The sequence below is a fragment of the Podarcis muralis genome, chromosome 9 (genome assembly GCF_964188315.1).
Source record: "Podarcis muralis chromosome 9, rPodMur119.hap1.1, whole genome shotgun sequence".
NCBI classification, from domain to species: Eukaryota; Metazoa; Chordata; class Lepidosauria; order Squamata; family Lacertidae; genus Podarcis; species Podarcis muralis.
This window is the reverse complement of record NC_135663.1, coordinates 38886531-38909312: the sequence shown is the minus strand read 5'-3', so window position 1 is coordinate 38909312 and position 22782 is coordinate 38886531. Positions and strand designations below refer to the sequence as shown.

The 22782-nt window shown below is 40.4% G+C and overlaps 2 protein-coding genes and 1 long non-coding RNA gene across 14 annotated transcripts in view; 1 reads left to right on the top strand and 2 right to left on the bottom strand.

Moving 5' to 3' along the window:
* The window catches only part of LRBA (LPS responsive beige-like anchor protein), a 359792-nt gene extending 346309 nt beyond the window's left edge, over nt 1-13483 (top strand). For all 7 annotated transcript variants that reach the window (XM_028742867.2, XM_028742869.2, XM_028742865.2 and 4 more), the window contains 4 exons: nt 2357-2458; nt 5470-5666; nt 9969-10120; nt 11994-13483. In XM_028742867.2, the coding sequence (XP_028598700.2) occupies nt 2357-2458; nt 5470-5666; nt 9969-10120; nt 11994-12084 (542 nt within the window). In that variant the 3' untranslated portion in view covers nt 12085-13483. The remainder of the gene's footprint in view (nt 1-2356; nt 2459-5469; nt 5667-9968; nt 10121-11993) is intronic.
* On the bottom strand, nt 10241-11736 carry LOC144328871 (uncharacterized). The gene is made up of 2 exons (XR_013394197.1): nt 11416-11736; nt 10241-10748 (listed from the first exon to the last, which is right to left on the bottom strand). It is a non-coding gene; the product is annotated as an uncharacterized LOC144328871 (long non-coding RNA).
* Nucleotides 13484-13828: 345 nt separating the features above from the next.
* DCLK2 (doublecortin like kinase 2) overlaps nt 13829-22782 on the bottom strand; it is a 76525-nt gene continuing 67571 nt past the window's right edge. For 2 of the 6 annotated variants that reach the window (XR_013394195.1, XR_013394196.1), the window contains 5 exons: nt 22652-22748; nt 21349-21429; nt 19079-19195; nt 18250-18331; nt 14924-15062 (listed from right to left, as the gene is read on the bottom strand). Coding sequence is in view for 3 of the 6 variants with exons in the window: in XM_028742873.2 (XP_028598706.2) it covers nt 14850-15062; nt 19079-19195; nt 21349-21429; nt 22652-22748 (508 nt within the window). In the remaining 3 variants the exon portion in view is untranslated. Of the gene's footprint in view, nt 15063-16605; nt 16719-18249; nt 18332-19078; nt 19196-21348; nt 21430-22651; nt 22749-22782 lie in introns of all 6 variants that reach the window. The other 4 variants (XM_028742873.2, XM_077934090.1, XR_013394194.1 and 1 more) reach the window with 3 other exon arrangements.

Here is a 22782-nt window from a genome sequence, read left to right as displayed (position 1 = left end):
ACCTTCCAAACTTCTCTATCTGGCTCACAGGACTTTCCCTAGGCAAGCCCCTCTCCTCCCTCCTTGAATAGTTTTGCCTGGCTGGAATGTGTCCTGGTTGCCGAAATGGAGAGATGTGTATGGTTGTGGTTCTATATAAACTTCTGGTTTTTGCATGGCTGGAATGTAGCCTACGTGCAAAGAAACATCCCTCCCTTCCTTATTTTGCCTCTGGTCCTGTTTGCTATTGGCTTGTGGCCCGCGGAAGGTTGCTAGCAAGGGAATGCAACCCTCAATGAGTTTACTTTACCCACTTTAAGAAATGGAAGCTTTGAGCCTTAAGTTGCCATTTGCATGAAAGATGAGTACGCTGTCATTCTTCATGCGAAAGAGAATAATAGCGAGTGGCTATGTCATCCCATGGCCCTTCTGCAGCATCTCGCCTAAGGAATGAGCTACAGATTGCTCTCCAAATAGCTCTAACTCAGCTCCTAGGAACTATTTATAGTCCTATATTCATCAGACACAGCATGTGCTGCCACAGCTGGCCATGCCATGGAAGCAAGAGGACACAAAATGAAAGGTAACTCAATGATCTCAGATACATATCAGTCAACCTTTCACACAGCAGTTGTACCCATCGTATGTTAAAAGAAGAACTTTTTGGTTAAACTAGGCACATTCATTTCAGTAGTAAAAAAAAGTTGCTTTTTTAAAAATTACTTTAGCTGCGCCTTAGATCAGGAAAGATCAGCAAACCCCTCTTTTTTATAAAAGCGTAGTGACTGTTCACAGTCACCTAAGCACTGCCTAATAAACATAAGGAGATATAGTAGGGTTCCTGCTCTTAGGCTTTTAATATGATTTCCACCACCACCCCTCCTGAACTGTCTGCCATACTTCCTGGATTTGAGTGTGCTTTGCCAAATCTTCCATAAAATAAAAGCTTTTTAAAAATTTATGGTGGCTATTTTAAAATTGTGTAGTTTGAAAGAGGGAGCAGGGTTGAGTTGCAGTAAAGTATTGTTTTTTCCTTGTTTTTTTAAAAAAGCACTTTTCTCGGAAATAAAATTAAGTCTAGTTCAGCATACAGCAGAATAAAAACATAGCTTGAACTCCAAGTTTCTGTTCTGGTTTGTTGAAATCGATTGAAGTTTTGCCCAGTATTTCAATAGGATATGCATTGTACCCATGTAGGAAGCTGCCTCTTACCAAGTCAAGCTGGGGACTTTCATACCATCTGCTATTTTATCCTTTTAGCAGCAGATATGAGGGTTGAATCCTAGCATGGAACCATTCTACCACTGAGTTGTAATACCTCCCTGATCCAATAGTTCCTTGTACAATGCAGGTCTGATCCTATCAAACGGCAAAGAGAGACCGTTGCCTCAGGTAATAGATACCAATCAGCGGCAGCCATGTCTCCCAGCCATTCCTCCTGAGAACTTTGGCCATTCACCTTAGCTGGCCAGCAGAGTCTTGCTGCCCTAAGGTAGCAAGTGGAGGATGCTACCCTGTTGCCAGGGTTGGATTCAACCATCAACCCTAGGTACAGCAAAAACGATGGAGCATCTTATACTTTGCCTCAGGGAACCTAATGTCTTGAGCAAGCCTTGTATGCATGCCAGCTTTGATCTGTTCATGGAATTCCCTGCCCTCCCCTCCCCAAAAGGAGTTCCTTATTAATTTGCCCATTTGCAGATTTGCAGATTCTATGGAGAAGGAGCCATTGCTGTATACAAACAAAAGCCCCCATAGGCTCATTGACCTAGTTTAATTGCTTTTATTGGACCATGTAGTCATATTGACTACATACAAACACCTCATTGCTAAGGCTTATTTTAATAGTGTCTGTGAATTGAGCCTTGTGTGTTAAAAACGTTCCATTCTATGTTCTATCTTGGCTGTCAAGAACTGCATTGTGCATTTACTGGTGGACAACAGCATATGACGCAAATAAATATCACAACACTATCAGTGGAATTTGCACTACTGCGGGTGCCACATAATACCCATTCCGCATTTGTAAGAATGTGATCATTTAATGCAGCAGCGTCTACACTTTGGAACTAGCTGCCTATTGAGATCAAGCAGGTGCCTTCCCTGTACTGTTTTCGGTGCATGCTAAAAATATTCTCGTTTAGACAAGCCTACCCAGATGCTTAGAAAGTTCAGGTAATTTTGATTTGTTTCAATATTCTGACTTTTGTAAGTTTTAAAGTATGGTTGTGAATTTTTCTTGATTTTACTGTTTTATCTTTTGTAAACCTCTTTGAAGTTTGTTTGTTTTTTTGCAATCAAGCAGTGTGTAAATTTTATGAAATAAATAAAATAATTAAGCGTGACAAAGGAATTTCTTTCTTTCTTCCCATTGAAGGTGAATTTGCCACTCCTCGAGCAATCTTGACAGGTCATGACTATGAGATTACCTGCGCTTCAATTTGTGCTGAACTCGGCCTGGTAATAAGTGGTTCTAAAGGTAAATTTTGTTGCAGCCTTTTCTAAAACTCTACTTGAAAATGTCCCCCCCCCTTGAAAGCTGAAGATTAGTACTCTTTAGGCTATGAAAGTTAAGTTTATTCATTTTTCTTATACAAATCTTTTATCTTCACCAATTTTGAAAAGCTAAGCAAAGCAAATGAACAACTAGCAAGACAGACAAAATGTTACATTTCACCATTTAATTATGAGTCCCACATAGTGCTTTGTAGAGACTAACCATGTCTAATTGTCAGGGGACAGCTTTTTCCTCTCTTTCTGTTGTGTCCTGACCTCTGCCTGGAGTGTACCAGTGCTGCAGCATAAATTATGTCATTTATGTTTTATGTTCCAATAGAAATGGACACTGGGTTTTCCTCATGTATATTCTCACTGGTATTGAGAATATATTTGTATCGGTTATATGTTCCTGTGCTTGTCCACAAATCACCTCCCATGCTAGGTGTAAATCCCTGTGGGAAATCCTTTTCCTTCTATTTTGTTTGCAATGTGTGTGTGAGGGGAAGAGATATTTTCCATCTTCCTAGAACAATACAGTCATGCCTTGGGTTGAATGCGCTTCAGGTTGACAGCGTTCGAGTTGCGCTCTGTGGCAACCCAGAAGTAACGGAGCACATTACTTCCAGGTTTCGCCGCTTGCGCATGCGCAGACGCTCAAAATGATGTCATGCGCATGTGCAGAAGCGGCAAAAAGTGACGCGCGCATGCGCAGACGTGCCATCGCTAGTTACGTTTGCTTCTAGATGTGAACAGGGCTCCGGAACGGATCCCATTCGTATCTAGAGGTACCACTGTATCTACAAGTTGATCCATTGGTCCTCAAAAACAGAAACTGTGTTCCAAAGACACAGTTATTCTGGATATACAGACCTCTAGTGTTCAGAATTTTCAACCAAGACTAGGAAGATCCAGGTGGGAGGGCCCCCCGCAATTTATTATTTTTTTTTTTACCAAATCCTGCTTGCCGCTTTTACAGTCAGTCTCCGTCTGTTTTGTGTTTAACTCGGCAGCAATGGCGGCAAGCAAGCAAACCCCTCTCTACAAAAATGCAGGCGGGGGCCTTTCCTCCCTTAAGCCAGATCCACCCACATCAGTAGCACATGAGTTCCTTGGCTGGGACTTCTTTTCTGAACATGCCCAGTTCCCCAGTTCACTCAGGCCATCAGGAAGAGGTAGCTGCCATTTTGCATTAGTAAGAGAAACAGTGGAGAAAATACTGACCTTCAGCGTTTTATCCTGGCTCTTATTAGAAACGGAAGAAGAAGGAGTAGTACCGTATTTTTCGCTCTATAAGACGCACCAGACCATAAGACGCACCTAGTTTTTGGAGGAGGAAAACAAGAAAAAAATTATTCTGAATCCCAGAAGCCAGAACAGCAAGAGGGATCGCTGCACAGCAAAAGCAGCGATCCCTCTTGCTGTTCTGGCTTCTGGGATAGCTGCGCAGCCTGCATTCACTCCATAAGACGCACACACATTTCCCCTTACTTTTTAGGAGGGAAAAAGTGCGCCTTACAGAGCAAAAAATACAGTATGTTATATGGGAAGATAACTCTGTTTTTGGAACAGACTGTCGGCTTGGAGCTCCTCCCCAACCCCGAAATGCAAAATTCCTTTCCCAAAGAAACCTTCAGGCTCCAATCCTATACGCACTTAGAAGCATAGCATCTTAGACTTGGAAGGGACCCCTGAGAGTCATCTAGCACAACCCTCTGCAATTCAGGACTCTCAGCTAAAGAATCCATGACAGATGGCCATCCAACCTCTGTTTAAAAGCCTCCAAGGAAGGAGAGGCCACCACCACCTCATGGGATTCTGTTCCATTGCAAAACAGCTCTTACTGTCAGAAAGTTTTTCCAGGTTTTTAGTTGGGATCTCCTTTCTTGCAACTTGAAGTCTTTGGTTCGAGTCCTACCCGCCAGTGCAGGAGAAAACAAGCAAGCTCCCTCCTTCATGTGACAGCCCTTAAGATCTTTGAAGATGGCTATCCCATCTCCTCTCAGGCTCCTCTTTTCCAGGCTAAACATACCTAGCTCCTTCAAGTGCTCCTCATAAGGCTTAGTTTCCAGACCCTTGATCATCTTGGTTGTTCTCCTATGTACATGTTCCAGCTTGTCAACATCGTTTTTAAATTGTGGTGCCCAGAATTGGACACAGTATTCCAAGTGTGGTCTGACTAAAGCAGAATAAAGTGCTACTAGTATTTCCCTTGATCTGGACACTATACTTCTGTTGATGCAGCCTAGAATAGCATTATCTTTTTTTGCTGCTGCATCACACTGTTGACTCATGTTAAGCTTGTGGTCCACCAAGACCCCTAGATCCTTTTCACATGTACTGCTAGTGTCCCTCCACTCTATATTTGTGCATCTGCTTCTTCATGCCGAAGTGCAGAACCTTACATTTGTCCCTATTGAAATTCATTTTGTTAGCTTGCACCCAGTTCTCCAATTTGTTAAGGTCATTTTGAATTCTGATTCTGTCTTCTGCAACATGGTTCTGTTAATACAATAGGACTTACTTCTGAGTAAACATGCATAGCAAGGCACCATTTTCCTTCTCTTACTACTAGGGTGTGGAGCAGTGAGTTTTAGGGAAGGGGGATGTGGTAGGATTCCTCACTGCCTAGGTTCAAATATTCACTCACCTTACTGGGTAAATTGTGGGGATAGAATGGGGAGGAGGAGAACCTTGAACCCTTGGAGAAAAGGCGGGAAATAAATGTAATAAATAAATAAGAATAAATAAATGAACGTAGCCAGTCACACACACTGGGTGGCTGTGAGGATAAAATTGGGTAATAAACATGCACATTGCTCTGACTTGAAGGAATGGCAAGATATACGTGTCTTAAATAGTTTTAATGACACTGCCGCATTGTCTAAGCAAACCAGCTTATTTTCCTGTTATGATCACAATTAATCAGAGAAAGCCAGATCTACTTTGCTAGAAAGTGTTAACGTTTTTGCCTTTTCCCTCCTCTTTCATCAGAAGGACCATGTCTCATACATTCTATGAATGGAGATCTACTGAGGGCGTTAGAAGCACCGGAAAACTGTCTGAAAGCAAAGCTTATCCAGGCATCAAGAGAGGGTCACTGTGTCATATACTATGACAATGGTCACTTCTGCGTATTCAGTGTGAATGGGAAACTGCAAGCGACTATGGAAACTGATGATAATATAAGGGTGAGCATTTTAAACTTCATTCCATGTGCAGCATCATCATAATTCCATACATTTGAAGTCTTATACTTCAGTGTTTTCTCAGCAAGTGAGAAAAAGAAGAAGAAGAATGAAGACACAAAACTTAGTTGTACCTTTCCCTACTTATCTGTTTGCTTTGTAGTATGAAAGACCTTAAGAAAAACTAATTTAAACAGGAACGGGGAGCGTCTTTAGCCTGGCAGGCCAGACTTTTCTTCTTCTTCCACAACCTGCAAGCCAACTTTGACAGATGAGTGGGATCATCCACCTGCCACTCATCCGGTGTCATAATGATATCAGTTGGTTGGCAGGTAGGTTGTGCTGTCCATTTGTCAAAGTGGATCCATGGGAGTGGGGGGAGATGCTCACCACGCAGGATTAAACCCAGTGCAGGGAGTTCAATCCTTCTTTCCACAGGGTTCAGGTGCGCCAGCAAGTTTGCTGCAGAAAACTCACTGGCACACCTGAACCAAGCAGGATTGAACTTTTGGATCAGCTGGTGCATGGGACCAGCGACATAACAAGCTGATTTTTGTGTAGAGGAGAATCACGCTCTAATTGTTTACAGATATAATTATATGGGGAAAGTGCCTGTAACTTGTTTCACATGTCCACCTGCGTTAAATGTATTATCAATTCATACTTTATACTTGCCATACTATTCATAATTCACAGCCAAGTGTTTGTGGTGGTGTTACCATAGCCCCCTGGTACTTAGTGTTCTTAACTTCCTTTTCCTACAATAACTGTGCTGATAACGTGTCGCTTTCCGTTGTGATTATGTTGTCAGCTAGACCAGTAAATCTGTAAAATATCTCACAATCCCTTGGCTGGCTAAAACAATTTCTGTAGTGTTTGTCATTCCCAAGGTTTCAGGAGTGTCGCTTTATGCAATGGAAATTCTACTCTCTGTAGACCAGCATTACACACAAACCAAGCCATTATTTTCCCACAGCAGTCCCACTTGGATTTACTCTTAAACAATCCACAGTCTTTCCCCCAGAGCTTCTGTACTTTATCATGCTGCAAGGAACGCGGCAACAGGATGATTAAAACGAGAGTGTTCAAAATGTCTCTGCCCACAGGCACTGGAGTCCAACAGTTTCACATTCTGATGGTAGTAGAAAAATTGAGTGTGTTCAAATTGTTCTGATATATGTATATATATTGTATCTGTGGCCTCAGTTTGCACAGCCAACAAAGTTGAAGCTTTCAGTTGTTCTATTCAGACAGTATAATCTTCTGATTTACTGTCTTGTATACAAGTACAAAAAAAAAATGCTACCAAGAGAACTTTTAGGCAGTCTGGATATACTCAGGGCCTAATCAACACATTCCACCTGTTTTTGCTTTAAATATTGTATTGCTCAGTGGAACGTAGGCTAACAGCATATCACAGCAGATCTGCCTTGCAATGTTTAGATATCTTAATGAGTAACTTAAATCTAAGTCGGCAGGCCGTCCAGAGAACTAAAGTTATTCTATCCTAAACAAGGCCAGTATGCTATTCTGCCCAAAGGAACCAATTTATTTTTCTTTCCTGAGTCTGTTTTGAAAAGTGAAGTATCTAACTGGCTCTTGCTGCTTTATACCAATGTTGTAATGCTGACAGGTCTGCCTTTTCAGAATAGTGGTCTCTCACAAATCTGAGTTTTGAGACTGTTTAAGGGGAGTGCAAGTCAGAAACAAATGAATATGGAAGATTCCTTAAAATGTATGCTTTGGAAGATTATTTGCACATCTGAACTATATACAGTGGTACCTCGGGTTAAGTACTTAATTCGTTGCGGAGGTCCGTTCTTAACCTTAAACTGTTCTTAACCTGAAGCACCACTTTAGCTAATGGGGCCTCCCGCTGCTGCCATGCCACCGGAGCACGATTTCTGTTCTCATCCTGAAGCAATGTTCTTAACCCGACGTACTATTTTTGGGTTAGTGGAGTCTGTAACCTGAAGCGTATGTAACCCGAGGTAGCACTGTATTGGAAAAAAGTTGAGTTGTCATTAGGTTACCACTTAGTAGAAACCAAAGGTATTTTCATAGTGAGGCAGCATCAGAACTTTAAACCGCTTCTTGAGATAAAGAACATCTTTTATATTCCAATTCCTGAGGGCAATATTGTGAAACTGAAACATTGACAGACTTGCCCCCACTCCCAAACCAACATATATATCAGTCTATCAATGTTTTTTCCCCATTCCCATCTAGGTGACTCAGTAAAATGCCACATCTATTAGTAAAACTATAAATCCCATATTTTATTTAATCAAGAGCACAGAAATTTGCTAGATTCATTGGTTGTAGAAGAGTTCAAGATTAATGGCTTTAATTTGCCTTTTAATATAGCATTTCTCTGATAAAAAGCCTCCAGTATAACATTCAAGTGAACCATAACCATAAGGTTAATGGATTTTCATCAGATGAATTTTATAACTGTAGCAAATAATTATTTGTCATGGTCCTCACTGCAATTTCAAAAATACCCTTAGGAGATTGCCATTTGTGAAATGAGCAAAAAATGGATATTGATTTTGCTTATAATGAATAATCTTTTTAGTAATTGTATTTGGTTTATTAGATAACGTGAGTGCAGCATTTTCTTTTAAACAATTTACTGCCTCAGCTTCATCATCCTTCCTGCTGTCTTCATTGTCATTTGTTCATGTATAATGTACCTGATGTGCTTAGATTCTAAGGGCAAGTACAGTTTCTTTCTTAGGTGAAAAATGTGTAACACGTATTTGGGACTTGTCATAAGAAATAACAACTACCATTATAGGTAATTTAGCCATACTGCAGTTTATACTGAGTTGAACCGTTTTTATTATTCTATTTTTAATGTGTATAGCAATTGTTGGAAAAGGTTTTATTTATGAAAAGCTAATGAAAAAATATTAGAAGCTAAATTTAGAAGTTAACTTCTAAAATTAATTAGAGTTAACTTAAAAGTTAAGCATTTTCACTTTCAACTATTTAAAATGTAAGTGAAAAAGAGTTAATGGTTAAAAGCTAAGTTGAGCTGAAGGTGGTTCTTCACACAGAGTCTGGGAGGATGGGGCCCTGACTAACTCTAGCTACAAAAGCTGAGGCTGCTGAACAAACTATTGGGCTGGGGTATTGTTTTTGTTGCTGCTTTTGATAATATTTATATTTATCTTTAGTAACTGTTAGTTTTTCTTATGATTTATGTGGAAATGGTTCAATTTGGTTGTGTTCTTTTTGATATTTTATGTATTGTTTATAACTACTTTGGGTAGTAATTTTACTACCCAATGCAAACTTTTTGGTTTGTACTTATGTGATTTTCATGTTGGAAGCCACCTTGAACATGGTTTGAACCATGGGAAGGCGACATACAAAATAAGATGATGCATGATGTATAGCTCAGTCGGTAGAGCATGAGACTCAAGAGTTGTGGGTTTGAGCCCCACGTTGAACAGAAGATTCCTGCATCGCAGGTGGTTGGACTAGATGACCTTCATGGTTCCTTCCGACTGTGATTTTCAACTCATATCCCAAGGAAATAGATTCTTAACAGAGCATGAGGTGCTCCCGTGTATGAGTGTGAGGCATTAGTACTCGACTGGCAGGGCTGACATCTACCAAAAGAGAATGGCATGATGAAGGAGAAACCTATGCCAGCGTAGCTCCTGAAATGGTGCAGATAACGCTGCTTCTTTTAGCTCTCTGATTATTCCCATCTGCTTGCAGAGACTGGCAAGGTTATGTTGCTGGCTGGAATGACTATGCTGTGTAACTTGAGGAGATGGAGTCCTCTGAAAGAGCGCAGCAGTTTCCCATGCAATAACCTTTGCAGTTTGGCCTTGAAACTATGTGTTGACATTGTGCCCACATAATGCACCCGTAATTTAACAAGCAAATATGTTAAAAGATTATCAATAGCAACTTTCAGCCTCCAGTTAACATGTTGAAGGTTTTCCATTCAGCACTCCCAACTATAACCAGGGGACAGTAAAAGTTACTCTGTGAATTTTATTTAATATGGCTTATAAGAAAATAAATGCCGCCATTGCCTGCAAGTTTGAGTTAAGTCCTCACTGTCCGAATAAGCAATAATTATAAAAGTATTGACTTGTATATTTTGGAAAAGTTGTGATCATGGTATTATGCATTTTATCTACTCTCCATCTGTATATGCATTTGCAAATCCTGCATTTGTAATGAAAACATTCAGCCTTGTTGGATGTTAATTAACACATGGAAGAAAGAACTGAATGACTAAAGTTGTTCTTTTAACAGACGTCTTGCCTTTTCTTTTTCTAGGCAATTCAGCTGAGCCGGGATGGACAGTACCTCCTTACAGGAGGCGACAATGGGGTTGTTATGGTGTGGCAAGTGTGTGACCTCAAGCAACTTTTTGCCTATCCTGGTTGTGATGCTGGAATCCGATCCATGGCTCTTTCCTACGACCAAAGGTGAGTCAGTTCGTTTTGAGTTATTTGCTATTGATACCACTTTGTACTGGCTTCATTCAGCACAGATCTTTATAGCAGAAAAGGATCCATAATGATAAAAAGTAACACCGAGAAAGCAAAAAGACTTACTAATTTATTTAGTGCATTTGTACCCTGTTTTTCAGCCGAAAAGGCTCCCAGAGCAGCTTGCATACAATCAGAACAGTCTTAGGAAGAAAAGCAAAGCCCAAAACAGCACAACAAATTGGGGGAAAGGGACAGGGAGGGAAGAGAAAAATAGAAATAAAAACCCAGGAACCAATTTCTAAAGAGTTGTTCCTATAATGACCACAGTTCAGGGAATGTAGGTACTTGATGGAAAGCTGATGAAATAAGCCCTTCTTCCCATCTCTCTCTTACTGAGGCAGCCCATTCAGTTCAATTTATTGTATATAGCCAGAGGCCTTACAAAGGGCAAAAAACAAGACATTCCGCTAAAATCACACAACAGAAGTTCTATAATTTACAACATTTTTAAAAAATTACAGTGCATTAACATAACTGGAATAAAGTTTCATAGCTGCCAGAGAAAATTTGGCTACCAGATTTGTAGGTGTTTTCAGCTAAGAGTTCAAGTAGGAGGATCAATCTGAGAACCAATGGAGAATAGGATATATAAAAAGGGAAGTTTTTAATGTGTGACATTTTAATGTATTTTTAAACTTTGTTGGAAGCCGCCCAGAGTGGCTGGGGAAACCTGGCCTGGTGGGCGGGGTACAAATAATAAATTACAATTACAATATATATATATAAATAATAATTCTCTGGGCACTGTATGTAAAGGGAAAATCAACAAATAGGGCATGCTATCCAACCTGACTGCATCCATAAATGCTTTTCTGTTCCATTTGTGCTATTCCAAAGTATCTCCTCTCTAAGTATGCTGAGCTCATCTATTGAAGCTTAAGTTCAGCAAAGGCCCTGCGTAACTCTGGAAAAGTTCTCAAAATAGTGAGGTCTTGAGTGGTTGCACTTAATTTGAGGGTACCAAATAGAGTAACAGGCAGCGATAATGGATGCTCTGTCTTGGTTGGCATCATGGTTGAAAATTCAGTTTCTAAGATCATGAACTAAATAATAGATATTTCTCCATTCAAAGATTGTAAGCCCAACCTCCTTTTGTGCCCAACCTCCTGTTCTTAGTTGTTCCAACCAGCAGAGCTTCATGAGAATACGGTCCTCAAAAGCATTTGGTCTATGAAAGTATCTAGCATAGTTTAGATCAATTCTGGTTGCTATCGAGAGACCTAACTCACCTCTAAGATGAGCCGACAGAGTCCCAGGTGAAAGCTCCAGTATCTGCCTCATCAATTTGCTTTGTAGATCTTCTAGTTCAGATTTGACACGTTCCACCGGGGCAGTCCGATGGAATGCCTTCCTCCAGATGACAGTAGGCCTCACGGAGCTAGCCTTTTCCCAGCTGGAGTGAGCTCTCCCACTGATGGAACAACTATCCCCATTAGAAGAAATGAGTGATCCATGCCATTCTGTTGGCTAATGTTGTACAGATAAGAGGTTTAGTTCCATTACAGCTGGGGTGGCCAAGATGGTGCCCTCCAGATGTTCAACTCCAATCGCCATCAGGATGGCCAATGGTGAGGGATGATGGGAGTTGCACAGGTTTCCCAAACCAACTTAAACCAGTGCCAAGGTAGAGTGTGCTGCTTTGTCTGAAGCCTTTTCTCCCACTCATCCCAGCCGTGTACACTGACAGATACCCAGTGGCAAACTGCGTAAGTTCCAGGCATTCTTTGCCACCATTCAGCTAAGTAGGCATGTGGCTAAATGTGGCTTCTCCCCCCACCCTCAATTTTCTTCTGTCTTTTCTTCATAGGTGTATAATGACAGGCATGGCTTCTGGCAGCATAGTGCTTTTCTACAACGATTTCAACAGGTGGCATCATGAATACCAAACTAGGTACTGATGTTGAAACTTGCCGGATGGCATAGGTAGGCCTACTGCTAAATGGAGACTTGAAGCATAGGAGTCTCGCTTGGGTAGCTTGCCAGAGCCTCCGTTCTTATAAATAATTAATATAACATCTGAATGTAACTTACAATTTGCTGGGAGACGCTATTTTTTAAAGCTAATTGCTATTTTTGTAGACTTTGCTTGACTTTTTTGTGGGGGAAGGGAAAAGAAGCAGAAAATGGCTGCTGGGGTTCTGTAGCTTAAAAAGAAAATCTATATTTTTAGTCATAGTAAGTCTATTTTGATCCATGTATGGGGGGAGAGACCTAATTAAGATGGCTAAAATTCTTGTACTAGATATATTATGAAACATGTTTCTCATGTAAATCTTTATAATACTGAGGAATATTTGATTAACAATGGAAGCTGGTTATAATACTGTAAGTTGGTTATAATACTGGTGTTTTAAACTGGGCTAACCCACACCACATTTTGTCTCTTGTACCTTTCCAATGATTATACTATTTCAAGCACTGAATTTCTGGGAATCGAGAATATTTAAATTATGATAAATGTAATTTTGTTTCCATCAATGATCAAGCATGCTTCTAAGTCAGGAGAATTAGTTTTTTGATTTTTTTTTTAAAGTTTGCTGTTTTTGTTGTGCAGTTGAAAAAGAAATCAGCAATAGAGTTGTTATATGAAATGCAAATCTATACGTTTTCCTCCTCCTCTTCCTTTTAATGCATATCCAAAATGTGGCTTGTTCCTCAAAACTGAGGTATCCTCTATTAGCAAACTGCATAACTTTTAAAATCATGTGGAGATCTTAAAGTATACTTCTGCTAGCTGCCTATAAGCACTACTAGGCTGCAAGCAGAAGATAATTCCAGCTCTGCCTACAGAATCTCTGGCGGCAAGAGCTTTAATTTCCATTGTAACATGGCTTGTGAGAGCAGTGTAGCACAAGCCATACCCCAACACCATATACGAAAATGAGGCATGTTTGCATCAGTCCTTGTCCAATCATGTTGAAAATCACGGAATAGCCCCCACCTCTTAGGTAATGAATTAGAAATTTATACTAAGGAACAATGTTATTTTGGTGTTGCATAAATTCTACTTTTTCTACAAGATTGCTGTGCAGATTTCTGTGAAAATATTTGTGAAAGGGATTGTATTGTTTTGTAGGTCTGTATTGCATAAATTACTTTGTATGTTGTGCTTTATTAAGATTTGAAACTTACATTCCATATCTATATTGGTATATAATTTTCTTCAGCTGCTAACTTGAAGCAGTTCACATTGTTGTTTTTTTTCTAGCATTTCAACTACTCTCTCTTTAAGGTAAAAGATCTGAAAGGGGAAAACTCAGTTTAGAAAAAAAATAATAAAAAGGCATTTGTAATTTATGTGTAATGAATCTTTTCTTTTGTGCTAAGAAAAAAAAACTCGGATAAGTGTGTTCAGTTCTATGAAGAAAGGCTTTTTTTAAAAGTAACTTTCTGTAGTACTCACATTAAATTTCGAAAAGCTCCTGGATGGCTGTAGCAGTGACTTGGAAGCGATTCACACTGGATTGGGGCTTTCTCCCAGGTAAGGATGCATATGATTGCAACCTCAATCTGAGTGTACAGAAGAAGGCCCAGTCTAATTTCAAAGTCTCTATTCCGATAATGTAAATGGCATGCAAGACAAAAGGAAATCAAGTTTAACACACACATCGGATAGACTTTCTAAAAGAAAAATTGCCAGTGTTCTTTTCAAGAATGTTTATTGCAGATCTTACAGTTCTAAGGTAAAGGCTAATAGAAAATGATTCAGAATTGTTAAAAAGGAGCAAAAGGGAAGTAAGCAAGAGTACATACAATATTGAAACAAGCATTAAGATAAAAGATCATTAAGATAAAAGATCCATCTACCTTGACTGCACATTTAGCATAACTGCTCCCAAATAGTTCCGGTTTTCCTGAAGTTATACAGAGTGGGCTAATGAAAAAAACAAAATGGCCAAAGTATTCTGTGTTGTTGGCCAAGTAGATCATTGTTTTAGTTGGCTTGCTTTGAATATATGGCTCCATTTAGGTTATGCGACATGCAGCAGCGTTCTATGCCAGGAGGGAATTGGTGCAGAACCAACAACAACGGCTTAAAAATGCTTTGTTGGCTGCAGTCTTCATACCAAAAAAATATGGGAGAAAAATGATTTGCCCCATGATTGCGTTACTTTTGTATTCAATGCCACACAGTTTAAGTTCATGTTTTCTAAACTTTAGTTTCAATATTTTGAAAATAAGTCCCCTCACCCTGCACACATTCACTCAGGTTGTCTTTCAATATTGTACAGATTGCCCACTAGGACCAGTCTTGCCTTTCCAGAATAACTCTGGAACTGAACTTCGTAAGGTCACACAAACAAATTACAGCTTCTCAATTGTTGACCCCTGGCAATTTTACATTTAATAAAGACCAGAGTTTGGTGGGCAAGGCCTTTTAGTGGTTCTTCCTATGTAGAAGTTTGTATATCCACATGTGATTACCATGAGAGTAGATCAATTCATTCACATCCCCAAATGTTCAAAATTATATTTAACACTAATTATTATTATTTTTTGGGGGGGAAAAGAAAGTCCAAATATAATGGTCAAAGTACTAAAAGCTAACGTACATACTACCTACCTCTCTTTCAGACAGATGTGAACAAACTACAGTAGTGAGGGCATGTGAATAGTAGTGGATAAATTCCTGACCTAGCAATGGACTTCAGTAGAATTTGTCTCAAAATCCTGCAGTATCATCATGACATGATGAGACCGAGTGCGTAGAGAGTTGGAGTGGCTCAGAAGCAGCAGGAAATAAAGTTTTGAGCCCGACCACAGGAAGATCACGAGCTGCAGCATTTATCATAGTGGTTTGATCCACAGCAGCTTGGCCAGGGTCCTGACAGCGCTTGTTGCAGAAAATTTGCCTTTCTTTATCTAGAGCTGTGTTCTAAAATACAAATAAATGAAGAAATATAAAAAAAACCTCACATCACCAAACCGTTACAACTCTCATATTCGACAGCACACAATAAACCCATCTTTCAATGCATGCATTAGTCTGAAGAAAAGGAGAAGTAACATTGGAAGGCTTTTGTAAATTTGTGGTTAGTGTGGATGGTTTCAGAGACTAGCTTCACACATGCATCACCCAGCACGTTAGGAACAAGCACTGCATGAAAACAACATGCCATTGCAAAGCCAGTGAGATAATTTTAATGAACAACCACCCCCCCCCCACAAAAAACCAACCACTTCTCCTTTGCAAGTCTGGTGAGGAAAAAACATATATGTGTGGCCAGGGTGGGAGTAAAAATACCTGTTAAGCACTCAGACCCTGGATTTAGCTGTACTAGCAAGTAACTGGCAGCCCTGATGTTGATTTGCATAAAGGCACTTCTATGTGGAAAAACATTAAATTGCAAGGGGACTGGGTATGTAGGTATCTAGGTATGTAACCATTACCAGTATCATTTTCTCATATAGCTCAGGGCACATTGGCCAGAATTGGTTAACATGCTGTTAGGACAAGATATAAAAGTAACAGGAGTTTTTAATGCTAGACTTATTTCTACTTCAAAGACTACATATGCATGCTTGCAAAGATGTTGTGTTCTTCTACATACTATACTTCCCCCCCCCCCCTCATGTGAGCAGCTCCAACCATCCACAGGTTAAATCCTGAAATCACAGTGGTGCAGAATGAGCAACAGGGATATCAGGAATGGCTACTGACCATGCCAGTGTATGCACAAACAAATTAGGCAGAAGAAGAAGCTGGGGATAATTGAGAATACTTGTTGTACAGAAAACACTGCATCCTATGAATACACCCTAAATCAATAAGGCACTCTTGAGTTAAATCCATGCTTAGAGGAGAAACAGAAATCAATGGGGCATTAGTTTTAATGCCACCACTCCACACAATGTGGAGCTGTGGTTATCATCTAAGGAGGTCACCAGAACCTAGCTGTAAAGCTTTTCATGAACTCTTCCACTTCAGGCTTCTGATGCGGGAGTAGTTATTCCCACAACTAGAAGAATTCCTGCACATTCATAACTAGCACATCAGGGTGAAAGCTAAGACAAATCTTTCCCCCATGATATACAAATTTCGTAAGACCATTGAGGTCCCAGATGAAATGGGGCGGGCAGAGATATTTCAAACATACAATCTTGTCCCACACACTTGCAACCTAAAATGGTACCACCTGGGAAAGCTTTCATTCTCACGAGTGTGTTAAACAGCCTCAAAATACAACTTTAGTTATTTCTATCTGCTTTATGAGGGTGACCACAGAAATGCACATCCACGAGGCCATGTTGACAGTGGTAGTGATGCAGTTTGGGGATTATGGATCAGTAATCCAACAAATAGCATCCCAGGAGAGCCGTTATCTTCCCTTTCTGCAGACAGTACAAGTTCTACTTTAAAAAAGAATCTGTACCCAAAGACACAGGACACAAAACACCATGCATGGCTGAAATGGTACCTATGGCGCAAACATATAAATGCAATGAAAGCTTGCCATGTGCCTCTTCTGCATCACTTAACAGACATCCCCACTTCAGACTGCTATCTGGTTACTTCTCCTTTTCTTTCAAACTAAAAAAAGAACATATTTTTAATGTAGCGAAAAAGCATCGTAATTAGTACATACCATTGCCTTGGACCTACTCAGAGGAAAGCAATGCAGGCATTGGGAGAGGAAGCAAAAGAAGAAAGCAAGGGACAGACACTAGACTTACTTGAAGCAGAACCAATAGTATTGCAACATTTATAAACGTAAAGAACCCTATTCTGAAATTAAAAGGTAGCACTAGAACTAGTTAAGTAAATGGTTTTAATGCAATGATAGTCCCTACTCAGAATGTGCCCACTGAAATTAATGGACCCGAGGTAGTCATTAGTCATGTCTATCAGTTTAAATGGGTCTACCCCGAGTCAGACTGACATTGGATACAACCCATTATATCTTAAGATTCCAAGGGGTAAACAGCATATTGTATTTTTTTAAAGGTGCAATTTCATTCTTCTACCACATGAGGGCCATGTCTGCTTTAACTCAAAATCTCAGTGAAAGAACTGTTTTTGTGATGCAAAGCTGAAAATAAATTGGAATTAAGACAATTCTGTATACAGCAGAACACAGGAAATGAATGCTTGCTAAATAGATGTGGAGATGATTTTACCACATTCCCTAAACATATCTTTTCTTAGGGCTCAATAACAAATAAAAATAGATACTAAAAGTAAAAAGCGAGGACGACTTTGTTATGGCATCTCTCCTCATCTCTGTTTGTCCCCTGTATGCTGTGATTTCTTATATAAATATACAGAAATGGCTCATTCACAGTATACAATGGGACCAAGTTGCTAGAATACTGGCAATAGGTTCTGGGGGGATCTTTGCACGTAACTGGGAAGCCCAAAAGAAAATGTGTGTCAGAATCAAAAACATACACCCTTCTAGTTGTGTTCACCTCTGCAGTTGTGTGATAAAAAATAATTTATGTATGCCTTCACCAGCACTACCACCTCTCATGGGAAGATGAGCAAACTGCCCTTGAGCTAAGTGTACACATGCTTCACCACACAGGAGATGCCAAATTCCTCTTACAAATCTTGCCACAGAAGCATGAACAGAATAAATGCACTTTCCCTGTAGTTCCTAGTAATGTACAAGCCAACCTGTGATTACAGGTTGGCTATTTAGTTCAGAAGAGGAGCCAAACAGGTAGGCTTTGAACATCTACGGAAATTATGGTATATGTTCTACACCTCAATACTAAAACCATCCTGGCTTTTCCCTTCCCATTTAATTAATGCAGCAAGTGACTATAGTCAGCACTACACATCTCCATTTTCTTCTCACTACCCTATACATATTTACTCAGTTGTATTGCAGCAGTTTAATCAGCAGGGAAGGAGAGAAGGCAACAAAAACCCATAAGTAGTGTTTGCAGTGTGTTTCACTGGCTAGAAACAAAACCATCAAGCCAGAGGATTAGAAAACTCCACACCAATAAGAAGCCAGAAACTGCATTATACTGGAGGCAAGCTTAAAGGCGTGCAAACTTGCGAGCAGCTAAGAGTTAGAATTTAAAATCACTCTGTTAAATAATATATTTTATACCAGGTTTCTGCTTCAGGTTTATCCATAAGTCTCAAAAATACAAAGTATGAAGTTCTGGGGCCCCTCAGACTGTCAAGTCAAACTGTCAAATGAAATGCAAGCAACAGCATCAGTCTAAAGTATTTCCCCCCTTCTACTGCTGTATTTCATTCTAAAATAAAATACTACTTTTTAAACTGTCATTCATAAGCTGATACAGATAGCTACGAATGTACAATGACAGACAGTGCAATCTTATACTTCTTGCTTACCCATGATGACAGGGTTTTACCTAGAGGTAAGTGAGTACAGGGCCATAGGCTAAGGCACCACCATAATTCTTTCCAGAAATCTTAGGATTTTCCCCAAACCTGAAATGACTTTGGTTTCCTACTGCATAACAATGTCTATTGGTGCTGCATATTTGTGTAGCAGTGCAAACAAAAGCCGCTAACATAAGGTAGCATCTTTAAGAACATCATTGCCAAAATGCTGTATTTTATGAAATAAAAATTATTTAGCGCACAGGTGGAATAGCTGAAAGCTATCTGTGACTGGACACAAAGATAAGAGATGACTTAAATAGGTCTGAACTGTTTGCTTAAAGTGAAATTACACAATTATAAAACAAAAAATATTAAACACAAAAAACGTCAGCAGCTCCTTTTAAAGTGTTGTTCTTAAAAATGCATCCACAGCACGGGGGGAAACAGACACAACCAAAAATATTCACTGCTCTTTTCCAATGGAAGGATTTCATAATGGCATTTCTGAGGGCGGGTGGTATGGGGGAGCTGGCAGGTGACTGATAGTAGATTAGTAAAATAATAAAAATGATGCATTTGCTTACCATGATGACAGAAACCCCTGCGGTTGGGTTATTCTGTTTTGGTAGTGTGTTGTTAAAGTGCTGCTTTAATTTACCTGTTACTTCAGCTTGCATATTATTTTCCTGGGAGGCATCATCCTTTGGAAAGAAAAAAAGAGAACGGCACTTTAGCATGCAGAAAAGCATTGCAACCCACCTCTCTCTCTTTCTTTCTTTCTTTCTTTCTTTCTTTCTTTCTTTCTTTCTTTCTTTCTTTCTTTCTTTCTTGTGGGATGACAAATTAGCCTGGACATGAAATAGCCTGGACACAAACTTTTCCACAGTATGAGCCTTCTGCCACATAAAACCAAGATGGAAAAATCTCTGGGTGTGATATATAAGGTAAAGGTAAAGGTAAAGGTACCCCTGCCCATACGGGCCAGTCTTGACAGACTCTAGGGTTGTGCGCCCATCTCACTCTATAGGACTTCCGGGTCACGTGGCCAGCGTGACAAGCTGCATCTGGCTAGCCAGTGCAGCACACGGAACGCCGTTTACCTTCCCGCTAGTAAGCGGTCCCTATTTATCTACTTGCACTCGGGGGTGCTTTCGAACTGCTAGGTTGGCAGGAGCTGGGACCGAACGACGGGAGCGCACCCCGCCGCGGGGATTCGAACCGCTGACCTTTCGATCGGCAAGTCCTAGGCGCTGAGGCTTTAACCCACAGCGCCACCCGCATCCCCTAGGGTGTGATATATAACTGTAACTAAACAGTTCTAAATCCCAGTGGCTGCTAAGGGACACAGATAGGCACTTTTTAGTCCTATGGTGTTAATCCAATGCAAAGCTTATCTTTAGATGCCTTCTGCCTTGTGATTGTATCGAAATTGATGGACTTTTGGAGAGCATCATGAATTCATGCTATGATAACATGCAGGCTATGAGAACATTCTCTACGGTATATGCTACTGCCACCCCTGGGCTCCTTTGAGAGGACAGGCAGGATATAAATAAAATAACTACAAAATGAAAGGTAACAAACTGAAAAACACAGTGGAACGAAGAGTTTTCAAATGAAGCACAATAAATTTATTTCCCAGATACTCATGCCTCTTTTCAGCGGTTCACTAAAATGTCAACACACAATAGGCATGTTCGGGGACTCAGTGAAATCTGAACATATGGAGGACGGCAGAGGCATGCAGGCAAGCCCTGCCCTTACCATCATGACATGCAATGCCCTCCCCTCATCAGAAAAAATCAGCCTTTCCCATGTTGTAAAATGAAGGTTTACAGAGGTTTCTACTCTACTTCAGGCAATCGAAAGTAGTCGTCCCTGCGGTGCTTCTCCATGTAGCCAGGCTTGCTGCCATCCACATTTGACACATAAGGTGTGATCGAGTATTTGCCTGAACATGTGAATGCTCAAAGTAGTTTTCAAACCTGTACAGCAGTGGTAGAAAACCTGTGGCCTTCTGTATATTATTGGTTTCTAACTCTCATCAGTCCCAGTCAACATGGCCAATGGTCATGGCTTGTGAGAGCTGTAGTTAAACAACCTCTGGAAAACCACAGATTCCTCATGCCACTGCAATCATCCTAGAGAGCGCAACAAAATCAGGCATCAGCTCCCAGGCTCCAGTGCTCTTTCACTACTTGTATACTGCTTAACATTCTGTCCATTCTGGTTATGCATTGTGCAGACCAGAAATTGAGCCTCTTCCCTCTCCTCTCACCCAACATGTCAGAGGCACTGTCAGGACTGACTCTGCTGATCAAGTAGCCAGCAACAAAAATGTCTCCTTCTACCAGAAAACTGACATGGAAGTACAATTCTGTCATAATCACAACACTGATAGCAGGCCCATGCAGAGCTTGTCTGAGGCCAGGGGCAGGAGTCTTCTTAGAATAAAAACTCAAACAAAAAAGCAGCTGATTCCTGATGGGGCCCCTGGTCAGTTTAGCACTCTGAGGCCTGGGGCATGTGCACCCAAGCTGCCCTCACCCTCTGCACAGGCCTGACTGAGAGAAACTTCAGTTGTTTTCAAAACAAGGGCCACCAAGTACCCATGTGTCTTCTGAAGCCTTCAAATACAGACCATGCAACTAGATGGAAGATTTTTGGGGGCATTAAAAAACAACAGCAGCAGCACATGTCAGACTATGCAAGCAGCTTTGGAGTAACAGCGTAAAGGTAGAACTTAGCTGGCAGATGTGCCAAACTGAATTTCAGAAGATTAGGACTTAACACAGGGTGGGCTTCTTTAGAATTAATTTTCATAAACATGCAACATAAGAAAGTATTTACTCACTGACACCCAGGGGTGGTTTAGAATCTGAGCGGCTGTATATCGCGCTTCCACATTTACTTGTAGCATCAGACTAATTAACTCCTGGAAAGGGTGGGAAGGAAACATGAGGAAAGGAATGAGCACAATTTATAGTTGTATTAAAAATGAAAGACTGCTTTTGTCACAATTTTTGCTTTCAATCTTCATGCCCACTAGACTTTGAGTTTACGTTCTCTTGGTAAGTAGTCTCTAATGAAGTAAGTAAGTATGTGTCCCAATTAAGATCAGCAGCTTTATTTTTGGCTGTGCAGAAGCAATAAAGTGCACAGATGCTGGGGGAAGGATGCTAAGCAGACCGCAAAAGGAAGCCTCAAGTGCATCCTCACCTTCCGTTTAAAAGCATATTGACGGCTGTGGTTACACTCTAAAATGGGGAAGCACTCATCCCACAAAGCTGTAGCAAGAGGGTTGTGTCAGAAGTTAGCCATATTTTTGAGATAAGAGAATTGCACCGGGAATTCCCTCCTGGGAGGCAAAGCCCGTGATATTCACAGCAACGCGTTCCATCTAAAAATCACACTGACATTGACTGCACACACTGGAGGTGGAATTGCTTTTGCCCAGAAACAAATATTGCTGTTTCACTACTGCAGAATTCATTATTCTTACAATATAGGCCCATGCCCAAAGGAAGGGGTCCTGATCCCCTACAGCAAATGAAAAGCATCTATTTCTTACTTAGAAAATAGGAGCCTAGTACCTGTGTTTCATTTTACTTTACAAAAGTGGAAACAAAAATGGGAACATTTCAACTGTGTCATAAATCAAAACAGGCATGAAACGTGAACTTACTTACATTCTCCTCAATGTCAGATGATTACAGTCAATTGTTGCCCACATCTAGGCATAAATATTCTACTGACCTATTCTACCGACCTTTGATATGGATAAGTTCGTACTCTGATTTAGCAGAGCACCTGTCAGCATATTACCTAAAACCTATTAATTTGTCCAATAATTTTCAAGTATGAAACTCCACCACTCATTTGACTTTCAGAAAAGAATGTGAACTTGAGTGTTTTCCTTAATCACTTCACTGAACTGGTCCCACTGGAGTGGCTGATGTTTTAATATCCAAATGAAAGAATAGGTGTCAAGCTAGCTGCATTACCATGGGAGGCCCTATTGAAACTATTTGTCTTGGTCTGTTCTCCCAGCAATGGCTCTGGTGTCTTTCGTACTCTGCAACCCGTTTGGATAGCAAAGACCAAACCAAAAACCACAACATAGCTTCAACTTTAATATCATTAGTACAGCCTAATACCTTAGCAGAGTCAGTGATATTATCCCAGTATGGAGAGGGAAATTCTAGCTTTCCAACCAAGATCTGATCAAAGAGATCTTCTTGCACATTGTTCTCACTGTGGATCAAAACCAAGAAGAAAAAGCATGTCA